The sequence below is a fragment of the Lipotes vexillifer genome, unplaced genomic scaffold (assembly GCF_000442215.2).
Source record: "Lipotes vexillifer unplaced genomic scaffold, Lipotes_vexillifer_v1.1 scaffold272, whole genome shotgun sequence".
NCBI classification, from domain to species: domain Eukaryota; kingdom Metazoa; phylum Chordata; class Mammalia; order Artiodactyla; family Lipotidae; genus Lipotes; species Lipotes vexillifer.
In genome coordinates, this window is record NW_006772469.1 from 62,379 (window position 1) to 84,068 (window position 21,690).

General features: G+C 35.9%; 1 protein-coding gene across 1 annotated transcript in view; it reads left to right on the forward strand.

The window, feature by feature from the left end:
* HELQ (helicase, POLQ like) overlaps positions 1 to 17,479 on the forward strand; it is a 40,215-nt gene extending 22,736 nt beyond the window's left edge. Inside the window, 7 exon segments of the mRNA XM_007447527.1 lie at positions 3,794 to 4,052; positions 4,918 to 5,075; positions 6,134 to 6,232; positions 9,022 to 9,195; positions 12,058 to 12,171; positions 13,023 to 13,157; positions 17,372 to 17,479. Of these exon segments, the coding sequence (XP_007447589.1) occupies positions 3,794 to 4,052; positions 4,918 to 5,075; positions 6,134 to 6,232; positions 9,022 to 9,195; positions 12,058 to 12,171; positions 13,023 to 13,157; positions 17,372 to 17,479 (1,047 nt within the window).
* Positions 17,480 to 21,690: the final 4,211 nt, after the last annotated feature.

A 21,690-nucleotide genomic window follows, 5' to 3' on the forward strand; every position in this document is an offset into this window, starting at 1 on the left:
GCGTCCGGAGCCTGTGCTCCGCAAAGGGAGAGGCCACAACAGTGAGAGGCCCCCCCCATAAAAAAAAAAAAAAAAAAAAAAAAAAAACCCATATCAAAGTACTAGTAATACAACAATACATTATTAGAACAATATACCATGATCAATCAGAATTTATTCCAATAATGCAAAGTTGGTTTAACATTCAAAGTTCATCAGTGTATTGATAATTATCCATTTGACAGAATGCAACGTTCATGATAAAAACTCAACATACTAGGAGTAGAGAAGAACTTCCTCAATCTGATAAAGGTTGTTTATTTTTTTTAAAAAAGAAACTACAGGTAACATCACACTTAGTGGTGAAAAACTAAATGTTTTTTCCCCTAAGATCAGGAAAAGAAATCTGCTCTCACCCTACTAATCAACATATATCAGAACTTGTAGCCAATACAATAAGACAGGAAGAAAAAATAAAGCAAACAGTTTAGAAAGGAAGGGTAAAACTACCTTATTTGCTGATGGCATTGAGTTCAAGAAAAATCTAAAGGAATGTACAAAAAAACTAGAGTGTAATTAGTGGTGTCACAGGATACAAGGTCAATGTACAAAACTCAATTATATTTCTATATACTCACTGCAAATAATTGGAAAAACAATTCCATTTACAGTAAATTCAAAAAAAACATGAAACAGGGATAAATTTAACTAATATGTGTCAGACCTATACACTGAAAACTATAAAACATTGCTGAGAGAAATTAAAGAAGGCCTAAATAAATGGAGAGAGATAGCATGTTCATGAATTGGAACACTCACTTTTGTTCAGATGTTACTTCTTCCCAAATTGGCCTATAAATTCAGTGCAATCCCAATCAAAATCTCAACAGGTTTTTTTGTAGAAATTTCACACTGATACTAGAATTTATTTGGAAATGCAAAGGAATAGAATAGCCAAATATAGTTTTGTAAAAGAACTTGACTTCAAGACTTACTGTAAAGCTTCAATAATAAAGACAGTGTGATATTGGTGCAAAGATTGACATATAGACCAATAGATCAGTAAGTCCAGAATTAGACCCATATATGATCAATTCATTTTCAACAAAGGTACCAAGGTATTTAAATGGAGAAAGGATTTTTTTTTTCAATAAATGGTGCTGAAACAAGTAGATACCAATATGGAACAACCACAGACAAATTAACCCCACATCTTACCTCACACTGTCCAAAAAAATTAACTCAAAATGGATCATAGACCTAGACCTAAAAGCTAAAATAAAACTTCTAGAAGAAAATCTAGGAAAAAATTTTTGTTACCTTGGGGTAGGCAGAGATTTCTTATGTGGGAAACAAAAACCGTAAACCATGAAAGAAAAAAATCAATTTAATAGGCTTCATCATTATTTTAAAATTCTCTTCAAAAGACCCTGCTTAACAAATGAAAAGGCGGAGGAAAATATTTATACATCTGACAAATAATGAGTATGTCATGAGTGAGGACTCCACAAAAGGCAATGGAATTAGGAGGGAATTGGGACTTCAGTGCACTCCCTGTGCACAGAGACCAGTGCACTCAGGTACGGGAATCCTGGGGGAACTGACTTGGCCACAAAGGTCTGGTTTTATGGGCCTGGCAATGCAACCGTTGTATTCTGTTTTAACAATTGAAGTACAGCAGCAAGAAGTCCAGGCAGAGTCAGCTCAGGAGATTAGCCTATAGGCAGCTGTTGTTTCAAGCCTGCCCATAGGAGACTACGGGGCCCCGTCCTGAGGAGGACAGGCCATCAGGGTTCCTCCTACTCCTTGGGGTAGGGCTTCACAACAGGGCTCTAGTTGTGGAAGGAGGCCGGAATTACAGACCGGGTAGAGAAGTGGGAAAATCTTTAGAGTTAGAACTGAAGCAGAAGTCAAGTCATCTGGACAGGAACAACCAGGTGGGATAGGGGTGAGAGGCAAGAAGGGCAGTGTGAGGTCAGGAGGCAGGAGGTAGAGGTGGGCATCCCTGGAGAGACTAGGTCCAGGGTTTGGTGGAAGAGATGGAAACTCCAGGAATTAATAAGAGATCATAACAGTTGTTGGGCCATGGGATACAGGGAGACTCCAATTATTGTTTCTCACAACTATGTTTCAGATGCTCTGCTAGACACTTTATATGTTTTATCTCTGATCTTTGCATACCTTTGAATAAAGTAAAATAACTGTGCTTTCACAAAAAAAGAATCCAAGGCAAAAAGGTAGGTTACATAGGCTGCTTGCACACTCTGGTGCATACTACTGCAGTCTTGCCTGGATCACTCTAATGGTCTCCCAGTTGGTCTCTTTGCATTCACTCTGTCTGCCCTGCCTTCCCACATCCCCTCCAAGTTATTTTTCAATAGACTGATCTTCACAAAATATAAAATCCGAATGTGTCACCCCCTTCTGCTTAAAATTTGTCACTGGTTGTTTCCCGTTGCTGTTAGGATTGAGCCCAAATTCCTTACCATGGTCTGCTGTGGTAGATTTGGCCTCTGCCTGTCTCTTCATCCTCATCTCTCACCAGCCTTCGTATACTGTGTACTCCAGACATACTGGCCTTCTATTACATTTCTCAAACATTCTATACTTGCTCCTACTGCAGTGTTCCGTAAGCCTGGGACTCGCCCTTCTTACCTCCCCGTCTCCAGTTTCACCCTCACCCACTCCCGCTTAACGGTCAGACTTTCACTTCACCACCACTTCCTCAGGGAAGCCTTCCTTTGCCACTGAGTCCAGTCAGTCTATTGTATGCTTTGTAGAAACACATTCTTTCCTTTAATAGCACCTATCAGTTTGTAGTCGTATTCTTGTTAGTGCCATTATTTGGCTAATAACTTTACCCCAGTGGAATGTAAGCCCTGTGACAGCAGGATCCACATTTATTCTTATTTATCACTGAATCCCAGTGACTAGCAGAGTGCCTGGCATGTGGTTGGCACTTGGTAAACACTTGAATTAATGAATGGGTTGACTTTGGAGTTGGTCATGGCTGAGCTTGCAGGTTGGGGCAACAGTGAAGAACCCAGCTTTGAGAAGCCAGAAGCAGAGGCTATACCAGTGGGTTTAAACCACTATGTCTAAAAGTTTTCACAGAGGGCTAGAAAGGTAACCTGTGCGTCGCCAGAAGGATCAGGTAAAGGGTTTTGTTTGTTTGTTTACACCCACGGTTAACTGTAATCGGCCAACCAAAAAACAATATAGAAACTAAGTATGTTGATAATCTACAAACTGAGTATCTTAAAAGTACAATTTGGCCTGAATGAATACTATATTAAGAATGATTTTTATTAAAAGGAGAAACAATAGGAAATGTCTGTGCTCCATTTTATTTTCTGTTATCGCTTATAATTGTTTAATATGAAATTACTAGTTAAGTTTTCCAGTTGAAATATCGTCAGAGTTGTGAGAGAGAAAAATATGCTTATTGACTGACTATATTTTAGTATAACTTGCTGATTTCATTGAAATTGGCTAATATAAATTATTCTAATTCAGAGACAGCTCTACATCTGAATACCAAGTGGTGAGTTAAGTATTACTTATGATTGCCTTCCTTTGCTAATTATTGCTTCCTTTCCTAATTATTTTAGCAAATTTACCTTTTAAATAACTTTTATTTATGCTGATTTTTAAATTTTAGCTTATATTCCCTAATTACATGGTAGCTAAAAAATAGTTTTTTATTTAAATAGCTTTGCGGTATGGAAATGAGTCATCATCCTGATTAATTATTCATTCAAAATGTTGCCTTGAATTAGGGAAGATGCTCTAATGATGTCCTGAATTGTTTCAGATTGCAACAAATCTCAGTGACATATATCACTTTATGAGTGGTACATTTTTTGGTGTTCAGCAGAAGATTTTGTTGAAAGAAAGAAGTCTCTGGGAAATAACTGTCGAATCACTTAGATACTTGACAGAAAAAGGACTCCTACAAAACGATACTATTTTGACAGAAAAAGGACTTCTACAAAAAGACACTATTCATGGGTCGGAAGAAGAGTTGCAATGTAGTTTTCACATTACAAAGTTGGGACGAGCTTCTTTTAAGGGTAAGAGTTTACCTAAATCTCATTACTAATCTGAGGAAATGCATTGGAAAAAATAGAAATTATTGTGTAATGTTAAGTTGGGTTTGTAATTTCATATTAATAATATTAATCTTATCTTACAAACTGTTGGACTACTTCAACTTTAAAAAGTTGAAAAGTGTTTTGAAACAAGTAATTTAGAATACTGTAGAGATATATGGAGAAAAGGGTGGTCATCCCTCCTTCGTGCTCCCCTCCCTCAGCAGTCATAAAATCATAATATCTTACCAAGAATAACAATTTGGTATACATTTTTGCAGACATTATCTGTAAATTTCATAACAATTTGATACATATACCCTTCCAAACATTTTTGTGTGTACGTGTATATGTGTGTATACATATATATATGTATATACACACATACACACACAGAGCTTGCTTTTCTCACTTATAAAATATCATGAGCATCTTCACATGTTAATCCCTTTAAATCTACCTCATTTTTCTTTTACTACAATAGTCATCCATAGTATGGATACCATAATTTATTTCACCACTCCCTACTGATGGACATTTACTGTGTTCCTGATTTTTCTCCATTATAAACAAGGCTGCTTGGGCATCTCTGCTCATGCATTTTTGGATATGTGTGGAAATGTTTCTCTGGGTTAGATTCCCAAGAATAGAGGGGTTGGGTCAGATGGTATGTACTTACTAAATGCTGATGGATACTATCAAAATGACCTCCAAAATAGTTGTTTTAAGTTACATAGTAAGAGATTTTAAAGACTTGTAGTTAACTCCTAAACTAGACTTACTTTAAAGTCACCTCTTTCCCCCTTTGGTGATTATGAAAGATGAACTATTTGTGTCTTTCTTTTAGGAACTATAGATTTGGCTTATTGTGACAGTCTCTACAGAGACTTGAAGAAAGGTCTTGAAGGACTTGTGCTTGAAAGCCTTCTTCATCTAATTTACCTAACAACTCCCTATGATATGGCTTCTCAGTGTCACCCTGATTGGATGATATACTTCAGGCAGGTGAGACAATAAGATTCTGCAATACAGGCTACAATAATGAATCAGGATTTGATTTTTGTCAAGTGATTATCCACATTTTTTCTTTATTAAAATGTATTTGAAATTGGGCCCTTTGTCTCTGAGTTTTTAAAGTAATAATATGGCAATAGCATTTTTTGTTTGTTTCACTTAAATATTTTCTGTTAAATATAAACATGTTCATTATCAAAAAAATAAAGAAAGGTGCAGAAAAGAAAAAAGATCATCCCTGGTCCCATTTCCCGAAAGGTAGTTTACTCGTATGATTTGGTGACCACTACATTTTATAATGCCTGGAATATAAAGAAAACCATGAAAGCCATCCCTGATGATTGATAGTTTAATTACATGAAAGCTCTATTACAGTCACACATGATGTCACATTATGTCACACCAAACCCGGTGATATTAATACTTGAGAAGGAATATCATCTTTATCAACAGTAGCAAGGTGGAACTGGCCATACTTGTTACAAAACCAAGTGGTAGAGTACAGTCTATTATGATTTTACTGTGAACAGGCTAGATGCATGAACACATATTAGGCAGAAGCAATACGCAGCTTTTAATTGCAGGAAATTAACTTTCTTTTTAATGTCGTTTTTTAAAATTGTTACTCTAAGTTTTTCTAAGTGGTATTATACAATGCGGTTACTTTCAAAAGCTTTCCCTCTTCCCACAGACATCTCCCATATTAAACATGAGCCTGTAGTCCATGGAAATCATAGTCCATGGTCACAGTATTTGTGGCTGTGTCTTTAAGTCATTCTACTAAAGTTTGTTATATTGGGTTGGCCCAAAAGTTCGTTCAGGTTTTTCTGTAACAGCTTACGGGAAAACCCGAACGAACTTTCTGGCCAACCCAAATATTTTAATACTATATCTTTTAAGCTTGCAATATTTGTAAACAAAATATGTGGGTTTTTTTCATATCTTTTATAATAATGAAAGTGTGATATGACTACTGGATTTGATTAATGGCAGACTTTTTAAAGTTACAGTTTAATTTTTCTATATATTTATACTCTTTTTCTCTGTAGTTCAGCCAGCTCAGCCCAGCAGAACAAAATGTGGCTGTTCTGGTTGGAGTCTCTGAGAACTTTATTGGGAAGAAGGCATCAGGTCAAGCTATCAGGAAGGTACCATAGTCTTTTTTCCCTTCCTAAATAACTTAAGTTCATAAAACAAAATTAATGCTGTTGTATCATCTCCTTTGTTGACTTGATCCTTTTGGTTCACTTTTTTTCTCTTTAATATAATTCCCATTTTACTATTTAAAACATCTGAGGACCAGAAATTTAGGTATTTTTTTTTTAAACAGTATTTATTTCTGGGTGGTGTGATGGCCCTTTTTTTGTGTACCTTTGTATTTCTAAAATAGTCATGCACATGTAAGTCTTTATCATAGGAAAAGGTAAACCTTATTTTATCTATTTTTCTTAGGCTACTTATGTCTTAAATTATATAAATTGTAAAATATTTGTAAAATGTTTTCACAGTATTATGGAATCCTGAAATAAGTTCAGTTAAAGGGGGAAAAAATCTTCTAGAAACTATTTATTAAGCATTCTACTTGGTATCAGGGATTCTAAGATAGGACGAGTTTGGGATTTTTGTTTTTGTTGTTGCTGTTGTCCCAAAGAACTCCCAATGTACTTGAAGTACATAAAGCATTTTAGAAGGTTGAAGTGGAAAAGCCAATACTCTTGTGTGATATCTTATATTTTTGTGTTTTAAAGTTCAGTCAACAAACATGAAGCAAGTGTTGAATGTACACACTAACCTTAAGAGAAGTGGAAATAATTCTGTGGCAAACATGCATTCAAAATCCTTAAGTTCATATAATCTTCCACCTCATAATACTCTTTTTTACATTTTTCATTTTCTTTGGTAATCTAATCTTCCTTGAAACCTAATTATCTTACCTACCATTTCCCCTATATCTTTTAAATTTATATAGATTTTACTGATTTCATTTTGAAAAATGGAAGGTGGTGTTTACTTACATTTGAATTGAATTGTGCAGCTGTCCCCTGTATTGATGTAACATAAAATTATAAATATATATCACTTCAGTATTCATGTTGTCAATATTTAAATTGGGTCTTTTACCTCAGAAATGGCTATGTTGTTTAGGCCTTCAAAATGTTGACTAAAGATATTTCTTAAAACAAGCCTTTTGTATCAAACTCTAAAATATAAAATAAAAACAAAATCATATTAGTTTGCAACTCATTACCAAATAATAAACATTTATAAAACCTTATTAGAATAATGTATCTTTTAAAACTTGAATCAAAACTTATTTTTGTTACACTTTATGAAATATAGTCAATAAATGTTTGTTCAATTGATAATTAAATATTTTAAATAGTATGGTCATGGATTTGTCTTAATTACAAATGGGTTAGTTACTAGTTCAGTGCTTTAGAAGTATCTTTTTAAGAAACTTCTGCAGAACGTGATGTTTACTTAGAATCTAATTGATGTCTTCACATTGAAAAAGACCTTTAAACATTTTTTGTAAAAATCTTGAAATTGGCATGATGTGGCTTATCTTGCCATGTAATATAATTACATCATTTTTCTTGGCTTAGAAAATACATTCTAAGCAAAATCTACATTGACTCAATTTATAGTTAATAATGAAGATGCACTAAAATTGGGAAATTAAAAGGTAATCTTTTCCTACTTGTTTTTCGGCTATCATGCTTTTTCAGCTTAATACTTTTTAAAAGGGTGATCCAGTACAACATGCAGAATCTGTAATTCTTATATCCTTCAGTGTGCCACCCTAAGTTCTCATCTTAAACATTCTTTTACTATAGTAAAGGATATAATTTTATATTTTAAACCTACTTTTTCTCTTTAAAATTCATCTTTTTTTTCCTCTGATTTTAAGCATGAGTTACTCAGTTTCTGAGTTAGCTTAATATTAGCTATGAAATGCTTTACCCAAAAAATAATCACTAGGCACCACAGGCAAAAGCACATAACAGAATAGAAATAGTCAACTACAGGAAGCATTTTTCTTTCAGTGTTTTAACTTTGGAAGCATTAATTATTTACCATGACCATGTGGAAATCATAGAATCTAGTGTTTACTTTGTAGACTTATTAACATATTTATCTAAACAAATGCGTTTGTCTAATTTATAATCACAGTCACACATATATATACCACCTATAAATACTACAGTAAATGTAAAGGTTTCCCCAATTCCCTTCCTTCCTGTATTCTTTCCTAAGGCTACCATAACAAATTAGCACAAACCAGGTGTCTTAAAACAACAGAAATGTATTCTGGCACAGTTCAGGAGGCCAGAGATCTGAAATCAAGATGCTGGCAGGGCTGTTCCTTCTGGAGGCTCTGAGGAAGAAACCATCTTGCCTCTCTCCTACCTTTTGGTGGTTGCAGGCAATCCTTGTAGATGCATCCCTCCAAAGTCTGCCTCCATTTTCACATTGCCTGCTCTGTGTCATTCTGTGTCGTCTCTCTTGTAAGGGATGACAGTCATTGAATAATGGGCCCTTAAGGGCCCCCTGCATATCCAGGATGATTTCATCTCAAGATCCTTAACTAATTACATCTGCAGAGATCCTATTTCCAAACAAGGTCACATTCAAAGGTACCAGGGGTTAAGACTTGAGCATATCTTTTTTGGGGAACAGTTCAACTCACTACACTCCCTATAGAAGGAACTTTAAATTGGGAACAATTTGGCCTATCTCTTTTTTTACACTCGGAAAAGCGGTAATTTGAACTAATCTAAAGTACATTTGTTAGAACTTAAGATTTATTTCTGTGGAACCATTCTATCCTTGCTCTCCTGTGGTACAACTTCATACGCTTTACCTTTTGTCCATTTTGAATGTAATGTACATTTTTTAGCAGGTCCAGTACATAAACTTACTTGTGTCTTTCTAGAAGGTGGACAAGAATATTGTCAACAGACTATACCTGTCTTTTGTTCTTTATACCTTGCTCAAAGAGACCAACATTTGGAGTGTGTCTGAAAAATTCAGTATGCCTCGAGGATATATACAAAACCTTCTCTCTGGAGCTGCCGCATTCTCCTCTTGTGTGTTACACTTCTGTGAGGTAATTCCATTAAGTAGATGATATATGCTGTGTGCATCTTCTGTTTTAACTGTTACTGAACTCAAAAACCAGTTAGTCAGTATGTTCTCTTGTTTCTTCTGTTATTACAAAGCACTCAAAATTTGTTTAAAATATATCTTTGTTTTTAGCCACTTACAAAAATACTATGTACATGCATGTAATAAAGGTATTACAGAATGACAGAATCAACTAAAACATAATGAACAAGTAGAAAGTCCTCAGTTATCCCTACTTTTAGAGCTATCATTAATAGTTTCAAGTATTTGGAATCAACTCTTTTTTTCCCTACTCTTGCTTTTTGTTGTTTTTGTTTTTTCTTTTCTTTCTTTATTTTTGGTTGCATTGGGTCTTAGTTGCACCATGAGGGATCTTTCATTTCAGTATGTGGGCTCTTTATTGTGGCACACAGGCTTCTCTCTAGTTGTGGCATGAGGGCTCAGTAGTTGTGGCATGAGGGCTTAATTGCCCTGTGGCATGTGGGATCTTAGTTCTTCAGTCAGGGGTCAGACCCACGTTGCCTGCATTGAAAGGTGGATTCCCAACCACTGGACCACCAGGGAAGTCCCTGGAATCAACTCTTAAAATAACTTTTCTCCATTGATGTAGATTCTGTGTGAGTGTCTTTCTCCTGAGTGGTAACTGTGTAAAGTGTTTGATTGGTATGTTACCAATATCCAGCAGATACCTGACTACTCACTACCATGTTCTTTTGATTACCACAGTAGTTTCCCATTTGTGCTTCCAGTGTCAAGCAGCTACTTCAGTTTCTACATCAAATGTGTGTTTTATAACATAAAGAAGAAAACTTAATTTTGGCCATATGCATTTGAGATCGATTTATTTAAGACTTTACTAAAAGAAGCTTTCAGAATTTCCTTAAATAACACAACAAAGCTTACCAGAGTTTTCTACCCAAACAGTTTTTTAATGAGTTTATAAGATAAGCCATTTTTGCTGCATTGAAATTTATTATTTTGGGGTGGCATAGTAATATTTGTTTCTGTACTTTTTTTTTCTGTACTTTTTTTTTTTAATTTTTTCCACAATGAATTCTACTTTTAAACTTAAAATCTACTTCATTTGCCCTATCTTAAGCCTCCATATTCTGTGTGTGTATAGGGCAATTAGTTCTATCATATATGCTAATGGAGTAAATAATCCAAAACTACTTGGCTTTGGATTGAATGATAATTATTTTAGCAAATTTACCTTTTAAATAACTTTTATTTATGCTGATTTTTAAATTTTAGCTTATATTCCCTAACTACATGGTAGCTAATCAGTACACAAACATTATGGATAATAAGGAGAAGCTGGCCTTTAAAATGTATTTTCTTATGTTTACTGTGTTTGTTCTTCATATTTAAAAAAGGTGTTCCCTGATAATTCTATCCCTTTGTTTTACTTAGAACTATAAGGATGTGAGCCTTACAGAATTGTTCAAGTGAAAGAATCTATAGGTTGAACTTCAAAAGCAACTATAATATGATGGTTGATCCTAGGGTCAGTCTACCCGACAACTCTCATGAATGTATTTTCAATATTTTAAAGCATTTCTTTCTTTATAAAAAGTTATGTAGGACTTCCCTGGTGGCTCAGTGGTTGAGAATCTGCCTGCCAATGCAGGGGACATGGGTTCAATCCCTGGTCTGGGAAGATCCCACATGCCGTGGAGCAACTAAGCCTGTGCACCACAACTACTGAGCCTGTGCTCTAGAGCCCACAAGCCACAACTCCTGAGCCTGCGTGCTGCAACTACTGAAGCCCCTGCACCTAGAGCCCGTGCTCTGCAACAGTAGAAGCCACCACACTGAAAAGCCCATGTACTGTAGTGAAGAGTAGCCCCCGCTCGCTGCAACTAGAGAAAACCCACGTGTAGCAACAAAGACCCAACACAGCCAAAAATAAATAAATTAAATAAATAAATAAAAACAACAACAAAAAAAAAAGTTATGTAAGTGGAATAAAATAGTACACCGATCATATTAGTTAAGGTACTTTTAACTGCAATAACAGAAAAATTCCATAGAAATTTAAGCAGTAAGGAAAAATGAATATCTTATGTAGCAGGAAAGTCAGAGCTAAGGCAGTTTAGGATTGATTGATTCAGTAGTTCTATTCAAGGTTTTCTTTTCTTCTTTTTTTGCTGCCATACTAGTGCATTGACTACTTTCCTAATAGTAGGAAAGTAGTCGGTCACAAAGTAGATAGCTAATGTTGTTGCATGCATCACAAATGCTCACAGTGATACCCAAAGGTTAGAAAGGAAACTTAAAAAAAAAAACTACTATTACAGAAAATTTCAACCCTATATTAAAAAAGACAAGGTAATGTAATGAATACCCATTTACCCACCCAGCTTTAAGAATTACCAACTCATGGTTTCTAATACTATTTTAAATATTGCTGCACTGAGCATCATCTTGTATTTGAATCCTTCCATATTCAGTATTTTGTCTTCAGGATAAATTTCCAGAGGTAGGAATTGTTTTCAATCATTTGGGAAAGAAAAACTATGCAATCACTTGCTGATGTTTTGATAAAAATGAATAGAACTCTTCTTATTGACTTCTTTTTCTTTTTTCTTTTTTAATTGGGGTATAGTTGTTTATTTTTCAATTTTCAATCTTTTTCCTCATCCTAAAACCATTCCATCAAATTCCTCAGTCTCTGCCATGTTTCCTTGTAATAATTTTGCTTGGAGTCATTGTTCATCTCTGGCTTAACCCAACTTCCAGAATTTACGGAAGGGAGAGTCCTCTCTGAGCCCTCTACCATGCAAACTAGATTTTGAAATAACTTACCAGATTTAAATTCTGCATATTTCTTTGTGTTCTGCAGGAACTTGAGGAGTTCTGGGTTTATAGAGCCCTTTTGGTAGAACTTACCAAGAAGTTGACTTACTGTGTAAAGGCAGAGCTAATCCCTCTCATGGAAGTGACTGGAGTTTTAGAGGTTAGTAGCCTCCCAGTTTCCCACCTGAGATGATTTCAACTAACAGAAAAATCAGATTTTACTGTCATGTCACAGGGTAAGTGACAATAGCCTTATTGTTCATTTATCATGGGAATCTTTTTTTTTTTAATTAATTGCTGCCATGGTCTCCCAGAAATCCCTGTTAATCTGGAAGAAGTTCTGATGAAAAATCACATTCATGGGAAAAAATAACAGTAGGGATGGGGTGACTCTTCCCAAGTATATGTGTCATTCTTAACATCCCTTCCTTCCTCTACTCCAGTGAAGAATCACCTTCTGTCAGTTTAAGCAGTGCTTGTTGAAGGTGGTGGTGACTTGGTGGCAGTGAGGGTCATTTACATTTTCTAAGGGAGTGAGGAGAAAGTATCCTCAGCTGGTTTCTTAGCTTTCTATTTTTGACCAACCCTTGATTTCAGTTTATCCTCTGTTATTCAGTTCTTAAATCAGAGGAGTTCTGTTTGGGAATGCAGACACACACCCCTACCTCAGAGGTCCCCTGAGTAGATGGTAAGAACACTTTAGGGATACTGGACAAAAACATTTGATTGGGGATGCCCCTAGCCTAAGTGCCCTAATGGGTTTCTTATTTCTGATTGCAGCACGCATCAGCTCACTTAGGCTGCACAGAAAACTAGCTATCTTGCAGTCAGATTGGAACCACCCAAATGCATCTCTTAAAATTCCTCAGGATTCTGATGTGTTATCTCGTCATATTTATAATCTTAGTTTATTCCTGTCCCTGTAAGTGAATTTTTTCCCTTCAGTAAGACACTTAATTACTTTTTCCTATCCCAAATTCTGATCCTAATGATTTTTGTAATACTTTTCAGGGTCGAGCAAGACAGTTATACAATGCAGGTTATAAAAGTCTAATGCACTTAGCTAATGCAAATCCTGAAGTGCTGATAAAAACAATTGATCATTTATCAAGACGCCAGGCCAAGCAAATTGTTTCATCAGCCAAGGTAAGCAAACTATTTTTTAATCTTTATGATATATATATTTTTTTAATTAATTAATTAATTTTTGGCTGTGTTGGGTCTTTGTTGCTGTGCGCAGGCTTTCTCTAGTTGCGGCGAGTGGGGGCTACTCTTCTTTGCGGTGCGCAGGCTTCTCATTGCGGTGGCTTCTCTTGTTGTGGAGCACGGGCTCTAGGCACGTGGGCTTCAGTAGTTGTGGCTTGCGGGCTCTAGAGCGCAGGCTCAGTAGTTGTGGCGCACAGGCTTAATTACTCCACAGCATGTGGAATCTTCCCAAACTAGGGCTCAAACCCGCGTCGCCTGCGTTAGCAGGTGGATTCTTAACGACTGCGCCACCAGGGAAGCCCAATCTTTATGGTATTTTGTAGTGTAATCTCCTTATACTTTAGATATAAAAGCAAAAACGTTTAACTACATATGCAAAAGTTTATACTCACAATATGTGGATAAAAATAATACACGTGTTATGATACAAGATTTGCTAAAAGGAGGAAAAGGATATCCTAAAAAATAAAGACGCTTTCAGGAGTTCATTGAAGTACAAGGAACTCTGGAACTCGCTGAACTCTGCCTCCCGCTACTCTTGACACAGAAGTCCTTTCCTCAGCATCCCCAACACCTGGTCTTCTCACCTTTAAACACCTTTACTGACAAGGAAGCTACAACCTCAAAAATTAAGTAGTTCTATTTTTGGACCCCTAGTGTTACAAAGAGCATCCCAATATAATGAGGCTGTGTTAAAATGTCTACCATGGTGGGCTTCCCAGGTGGCGCAGTGGTTGAGAGTCCGCCTGCCGATGCAGGGGACACGGGTTCGTGCCCCGGTCCGGGAAGATCCCACATGCCGCGGAGCGGCTGGGCCCGTGAGCCATGGCCACTGAGCCTGCGCGTCCAGAGCCTGTGCTCCGCAACGGGAGAGGCCACAACAGTGAGAGGCCCGCATACAGCCAAAAAAAAAAAAAAAAATGTCTACCATGGCATCATAGAGTACTACCCTGTGGAACTCTTGCTTTGTTCATTTGGTAGCTTTTCACATACTTGAAAACGGCTCTTCTTGCCTCCAAGGGCTTCTCTTTTCTGTTTCTTTCACCTGTAGTAAATAACCTAGTTTTAAGCTATTCACTATACTGGTTACCCTTTGCTAGATGCAATCCAGTTTGTCATTACCCTCCTGCTCCATGTGGGTAAATCCATAACACAACAGTTTGGGATTATTTCCTTCTTGATCTCAACTATTGTTCTATCCTTGTGGTCTGAAATCTCATAGTTTTTTTTTTATTTAACTTCATCGTTATACTATTGTCATATATAGATCAGAACTGGCTGAAAAGTAAATTTCCATCTTACTTTTTGAATGGTGCTCACACTGTTTATATTGCTTTGATTGATCTTTACAACAGTCCTCTGAGGTGGGCAGAGTTGGTATTACATTCAATTTACAAATGAAGACACTAAAACTTGTTCCATTAGATTAGGAGTTCTTTGGGTTGATAGGGATGAAGTTATAGTTGTTTCCATTTCTGTAGCACCTAGCACAGTATTCAGCCTATAGTAGATATTCAGCAAATATTTGAATAAATAAATAAATAAAATTGGGGCTTCCCTGGTGGCACAGTCATTAAGAATCTGCCTGCCAATGCAGGGGACACGGGTTTGAGCCCTGGTCCGGGAAGATCCCACATGCCGCAGAGCATCTAAGCCTGTGCGCCACAACTACTGAGCCTACACTCTAGAGCCCATGAGCCACAGCTACTGAGCCCACGAGCCACAACTACTGAAGCCTGCACACCTAGTGCCTGTGCTTGGCAACAAGAGAAGCCACTGCAATGAGAAGGCTTCGCACCACATCAAAGAGTAGCGCCCGCTCTCAGCAACTAGAGAAAGCCCGTGCATAGCAACGAAGACCCAGCACAACCAAAAATAAATAAATAAATTAATTAATTAAATCTATTAATAAATAAATAAGATTTAAAGAAATTGATTTACCCAAGGAAACACAGCTAGTCAGTAAGTAGTAGAGCAGGACTATAGAGTTACACTATATGTTATTAAGGATACAAATGGAGCTGCGGTAACGATGGCCAAAATAAGTGACTTTAAATGTTAAAGGTTTATTTGTTCAAACACAAACAGTTCACAGCTGATATGAGGAATCAGTTGTGTGTCCAAGGACCCATACTTCCCCTGTCTCATTGCTCAGCCAGTCTTAATATTATAGCTTCCATCTTATGGACTGAGGTACACGCTCTCCTTCCCACCATCCCTTCTGCTTTTCCAGTAAGCTTGAAAGAGTAAAATGGATATTCCTTGCAGGATTTTGAGTAGAAGAGTGGGTTAGAGGTTGCAAATAGGGGATGGAAGTAAGGAAAACAGTTAGGATTATACTGAGGTTAAACAGGTTTTTGCAGGAATGCCACAAAAAAGTTGTGTGTCCTTAGTACATCAGATCAGGAGCCACAGGAGATGTCACTTTCACATACTGATAATGACTTTGATCATTTGGTTAAGGAAGTGTCATCTGGCAAGCTTTTCCACTGTAAAATTATTATTTTTCCGTTTTTATTAGTATTTTCGGAGTGGATACTTTGAGACTATGTAGATATCCTATTCTTCATTAAACTTTCACACACTTGTTTTAGCATTCATTGATGATTTTTGCCTCAGTTATTTCTATGATGTTTGTCAAGTGGTGATTTTCTAGCTCCATTGTTCCCTCTATATTTTTTGTTGGCATTTTACTATGAGGAAAAGCTATTCCTTCCTCATTTATCTTTTAATTCATTTATTTATATCAGAGTGAACGATGGGTTCATACTTATTTTGGTACTCAAATGGTCTCAGAGTTGGCCAGGAAGAACCCCTGCAGACTGGCTCCTGTGTCTTTTTGGCCTGTCCCCATCATTACTGGTGTACTTTCTTACTTTCTGGTTGTATCTGTCAGGGTCTAATCATTAGGAACAGAAACCACACAGTAATTTGAACAGGAAAGCTTAATATAAAGAATTAGTCAGCAATGAAGACTCAACACAGCCAAAAATAAAAATAAAATAAATTAAAAAAAAAGAATTAGTAACAGAGGTTACTAGTTGGCCTCTAAGGGATAAACAGAACACTTCAAGTCATTTGATGGTGGTGGTGTTCTCTGTATTCTAGTAATGTTGACATGTGAGTTTTGTATGGTTTACTTATTGTCCTTTGTGATCTGTAGAGTGCTTACAGGATGTGTTGGTAGATTCATTTTGCAGGGTCACCATTACCTCAGTTACTGGAAAGCTTACCTAATTACATTTTTTTTTCCTTGACTTCATTGCTTTATATTTTTTTATATTTGAAATTTCTTTTTCTTAATTAATTTTTATTGGAGTATAGTTGATTGACAATGTTGTATTCATTTCTGCTGTACAACAAAGTGTCAGTTATACATATACATCTTAATTACATTTTAGACTCCTTTATATAGTGCTAAATAATGCTATGCTTTATATCAAATTGGTAGAGAGTGGTTTTTTTCCTCTGTGTGATTTTGCTGACCTTTTTATTATAAAAATGTTATAAGAGAAATAGTGCAAATATTTCACACCAATATACTCAAAACCCAGATGCAACAAATACAAATATTTTATTTCTGGCTTTTTTAAAGAAAGGGGAGAAATTGTTATTCAGCAAATATTCATTGACATCTACTATGCACTGGGTTTAGTAATACTTTCTTTGCTCATTATGCTTCTTTTGAAATTAACCATATTAATTTTAGGAGCTTGAATAAAACTTTTCTTTGAAACACTGATAAGCTTTTAAAAGATAGCATCCTAAACTTTGAGGAATAGTAAAATCCATATATAAAGGATAACATTTTCAAGAACTAATTAAATTTTTGCAAAATTGTCTTAAATTTTATAGATTAAAAGTTAATTTTTAAGTGGCTGAGTCTTCAATAAAACAAATCTTTGAGAGTATTAAAGCTCCCTTATTTTTGGTATACCAAATGCAGTGATCAGCTAAAATGGCTTTAACTAAATGTCTCAGCTTCATTAATTGTAATCACTTGTTCTTAAGTGGCCATTTTTCAATCTCATTATTAGTTTTAATGTCTAGTTTGGTGATATGTAAGAATTCAGGTGTCAAACAGATGGTGGTAAAATGTTAGCAGTTCTCTAGAAATTGGTGTTTTTGCCTCATGTCTTGATTTTTTATTGTAGTTGCTGTTGCATGAGAAAGCAGAGGCTTTGCAAGAAGAAGTAGAAGAGTTATTGAGACTGCCTTCTGATTTCCCTGGTATTGTGGCCTCTTCTGTTGAAAAGGCATGAAACTGTCACATGAACATTTTTAAGTGTGAATTATTTATTGTACATATGTTTTATTAAAGATTCCCTGTAATTTATAAGTGAAAAAAATATATTTTAATTGTATATTAAGAACTGTGAATGATGTTTGAATATTCCTGTCACCCATAATTGCATACATAATTATGCATTATTTCTCTGCTCAAAAATCTGGTGTCTACCACAAAATGAAATCCAACTTTCTCAACATATCCCCAGCCTACCCTTGTAGCCAGATCTTTCATTATCCTCTTACCCATTTCTTTCATCAAATTGGACTATTTGAAATCCCAGAATTTTCCCTGGGATTTCCAAACTCTCTCTTTCCTAACTGCCTTATGCTATTCCCCATGCATGGGAAATTTTCTTTAAAATGTACTAAATACTTCAAGTTTCAACTAAGAATGCTAGAATACCATCTCCTCTAAGAAATTGTCCAAGTTCAACCTCCTCCCCACCCCATACATGGGTTCTTACCCTCCTATAAGTATTGTGAGTCCCTCATTTATGCCCATGTCTTTTTTATTTTTATTTTTATTTTCTTTTAATCCCCATTTTTTTTATTCAAACAGAAAGTCACAAAAATTATAATCATCCTCATCAGTTCACTCAGTCCCATGTAATTAATATTTTTTCATCTTGATATTTTGTTAGCACTTATATGAATTCATCAGCTTTCCATTAGAGTTCTGAAAATGCTTATTCATTCAGCTCAGCAGTATAGTCAGTTACCAGAAACCTGTACTTGTCAGGGTCTTTTCCATGAATTCCTTGAACATGAAACCCTTTTATAGGAATATATTTGCAAAAGCATCAGAGTACACCCAGAACTGTCTGCAAATGACAAAAGACTTAAAAATGACCACGGTTAAAGATTTGATGAAAGTTCATAATAATGCAATTGACAAGGAAATTTAGTTATTTCTGAGATACACATTTTAAAGTAATAACTAGAATTATGACTTATAACATTATACCAGAACATATAAGATTTTTAGAAATTTCATGTAATGTCTGAAACATTTATATTAACATATTTCCATACAAATAACCCAAAGAAAGTTTAGTATTAGTTGTTTTTTTGTTTGCTTGTTTGTTTGTTTATAGTGCAGGTTCTTATTAGTCATCAGTTTTATACACATCAGTGTATACATGTCAATCCTAATCGCCCAATTCAGCACACCACCATCCCCACCCCACCGCAGTTTTCCCCCCTTGGCGTCCATACGTTTGTTCTCTACATCTGTGTATAAACTTCTGCCCTGCAAATCAGTTCATCTGTACCATTTTTTAGGTTCCACATACATGCGTTAATGTACGATATTTGTTTTTCTCTTTCTGACTTACTTCACTCTGTATGTCAGTCTCTAGATCCATCCACATCTCAACAAATGACTCAATTTCATTCCTTTTTATGGCTGAGTAATACTCCATTGTATATATGTACCACAACTTCTTTATCCATTCGTCTGTCGGTGGGCATTTAGGTTGCTTCCATGACCTGGCTATTGTAAATAGCGCTGCAGTGAACATTGGGGTGCATGTGTCTTGTAGAATTATGGTTTTCCCTGGATATATGCCCAGTACTGGGATTGCTGGATGATATGGTAATTCTATTTTTAGATTTTCAAGGAACCTCCATACTGTTCTCCATAGTGGCTGTATCCATTTACATTCCCACCAACAGTGCAAGAGGGTTCCCTTTTCTCCACACCCTCTCCAGCATTTGTTGTTTGTACACTTTCTGATGATGCCCATTCTAACTGCTGTGAGGTGATACCTCATTGTAGTTTTGATTTGCATTTCTCTAATAATTAGTGATGTTGCGCAGCTTTTCATGTGCTTCTTGGCCATCTGTATGTCTTCTTTGGAGAAATGTCTATTTAGGTCTTCTGCCCATTTTTGGATTGGGTTGTTAGTTTTTTTAATATTGAGCTGCATGAGCTGTTTATATATTTTGGAGATTAATCCTTTGTCCGTTGATTCATTTGCGAATATTTTCTCCCATTCTGAGGGTTGTCTTTTTGTCTTGTTTATGGTTTCCTTTGCTGTGCAAAAGCTTTTAAGTTTCATTAGGTCCCATTTGTTTATTTTTGTTTTTATTTCCATTACTCTAGGAGGTGGATCAAAAAAGATCTTGCTGTAATTTATGTCAAAGAGTGTTCTTCCTATGTTTTCCTCTAAGAGTTTTATAGTGTCTGGTCTTACATTTAGGTCTCGAATCCATTCTGAGTTTTATTTTTGTGTATGGTGACAGGGAGTGTTCTAATTTCATTCTTTTATATGTAGCTGTCCAGTTTTCCCAGCACCACTTACTGAAGAGACTGTCTTTTCTCCATTGTATATCTTTGCCTCCTTTGTCATAGATTAGTTGACCATAGGTGCGTGGGTTTATCTCTGGACTTTCTATCTTGTTCCATTGATCTCTGTTTCTGTTTTTGTGCCAGTACCATATTGTCTTGATTATTGTACCTTTGTACTATAGTCTGAAGTCAGGGAGTCTGATTCCTCCAGCTCCATTTTTTTCCCTCAAGACTGCTTTGGCTAATCGGGGTCTTTTGTGTCTCCATACAGATTTTAAGATTTTTTTGTTCTAGTTCCGTAAAAAATGCCATTGATAATTTGATAGGGATTGCATTGAATCTGTAGATTGCTTTGGGTAGTATAGTCATTTTCACAGTATTGATTCTTCCAATCCAAGAATATGGTATATCTCTCCATCTGTTGGTATCATCTTTAATTTCTTTCATCAGTGTCTTATAGTTTTCAGCATATAGGTCTTTTGTCTCCCTAGGTAGGTTTATTCCTAGGTATTTTATTCCTTGTGTTGTAATGGTAAATGGGAGTGTTTCCATAATTTCTTTCATATTTTTCACCATTAATGTATAGGAATGCAAGAGATTTCTGTGCATTAATTTTGTATCCTGCAACTTTACCAGATTCATTGATTAGCTCTAGTAGTGTTCTGGTGGCATTTTTAGGACAGTGTCATGTCATCTGCAAACAGTGACAGTTTTACTTCTTCTTTTCCAATTTGTTTTTCTTTTTCTTCTCTGATTGCCATGGCTACAACTTCCAAAACTATGTTTAATAATAGTGGTGAGAGTGGACATCCTTGTCTCATTCCTGATCTTAGAGGAAATGGTTTCAGTTTTTCACCATTGAGAATGATGTTTGCTGTGGGTTTGTCATATGTGGCCTTTATTATGTTGAGGTAGGTTCCCTCTCTGCCCACTTTCTGGAGAATTTTTATCATAAGTCGGTGTCGAAATATGTCAAAAGCTTTTTCTGTATCTATGGAGATGATCATATGGTTTTTATTCTTCAATTTGTTAATATGGTGTATCACATTGATTGATTTGCATATACTGAAGAGTCCTTGCATCCCTGGGATAAATACCACTTGATCGTGATGTATGATCCTTTTAATGTGTTGTTTGATTCGGTTTGCTAGTATTTTGTAGAGGATTTTTGCATTTATATTCATCAGTGATATTGGTCTGTAGTTTTCGTTTTTTGTAGTATCTTTGTCTGCTTTTGGTATCGGTGATGGTGGCCTCATAGAATGAGTTTGGGAATGTTCCTTCCTCTGCAATTTTTTGGAAGAGTTTGAGAAGGATGGGTGTTAACTCTTCTCTAAATGTTTGGTAGAATTCACCTGTGAAGCCATCTGGTCCTGGACTTTTTTTTGTTGGAAGATTTTTAATCAGAGTTTCAATTTCATGAGTTGTGATTGGTCGGTTCATATTTTCTATTTCTTCCTGGTTCAGTCTTGGAAGGTTATACCTTTCTACGAATTTGTCCATTTCTTCCAGGTTGCCCATTTTATTGGCATAGAGCTGCTTGTAGTAGTCTCTTAGGATGCTTTGTATTTCTGTGGTGTCTATTGTAACTTCTCCTTTTTCATTTCTAATTTTATTTATTTGAGTCCTCTCTTTTTCTTGATGAGTCTGGCTAATTAATGGTTTATCAATTTTGTTTATCTTCTCAAAGAACCAGCTTTTAGTTTTATTGATCTTTGCTATTGTTTTGTTTCTATTTCATTTATTTCTGCTCTGATCTTGATGATTTCTTTCCTTCTGCTAACTTTGGGTTTTGTTTGTTCTTCTGTCTCTAGTTCCCTTAGGTGTAAGATTAGATGGTTTATTTGACATTCTTCATGTTTCTTGAGGTAGGCTTGTATAGCTATAAACTTC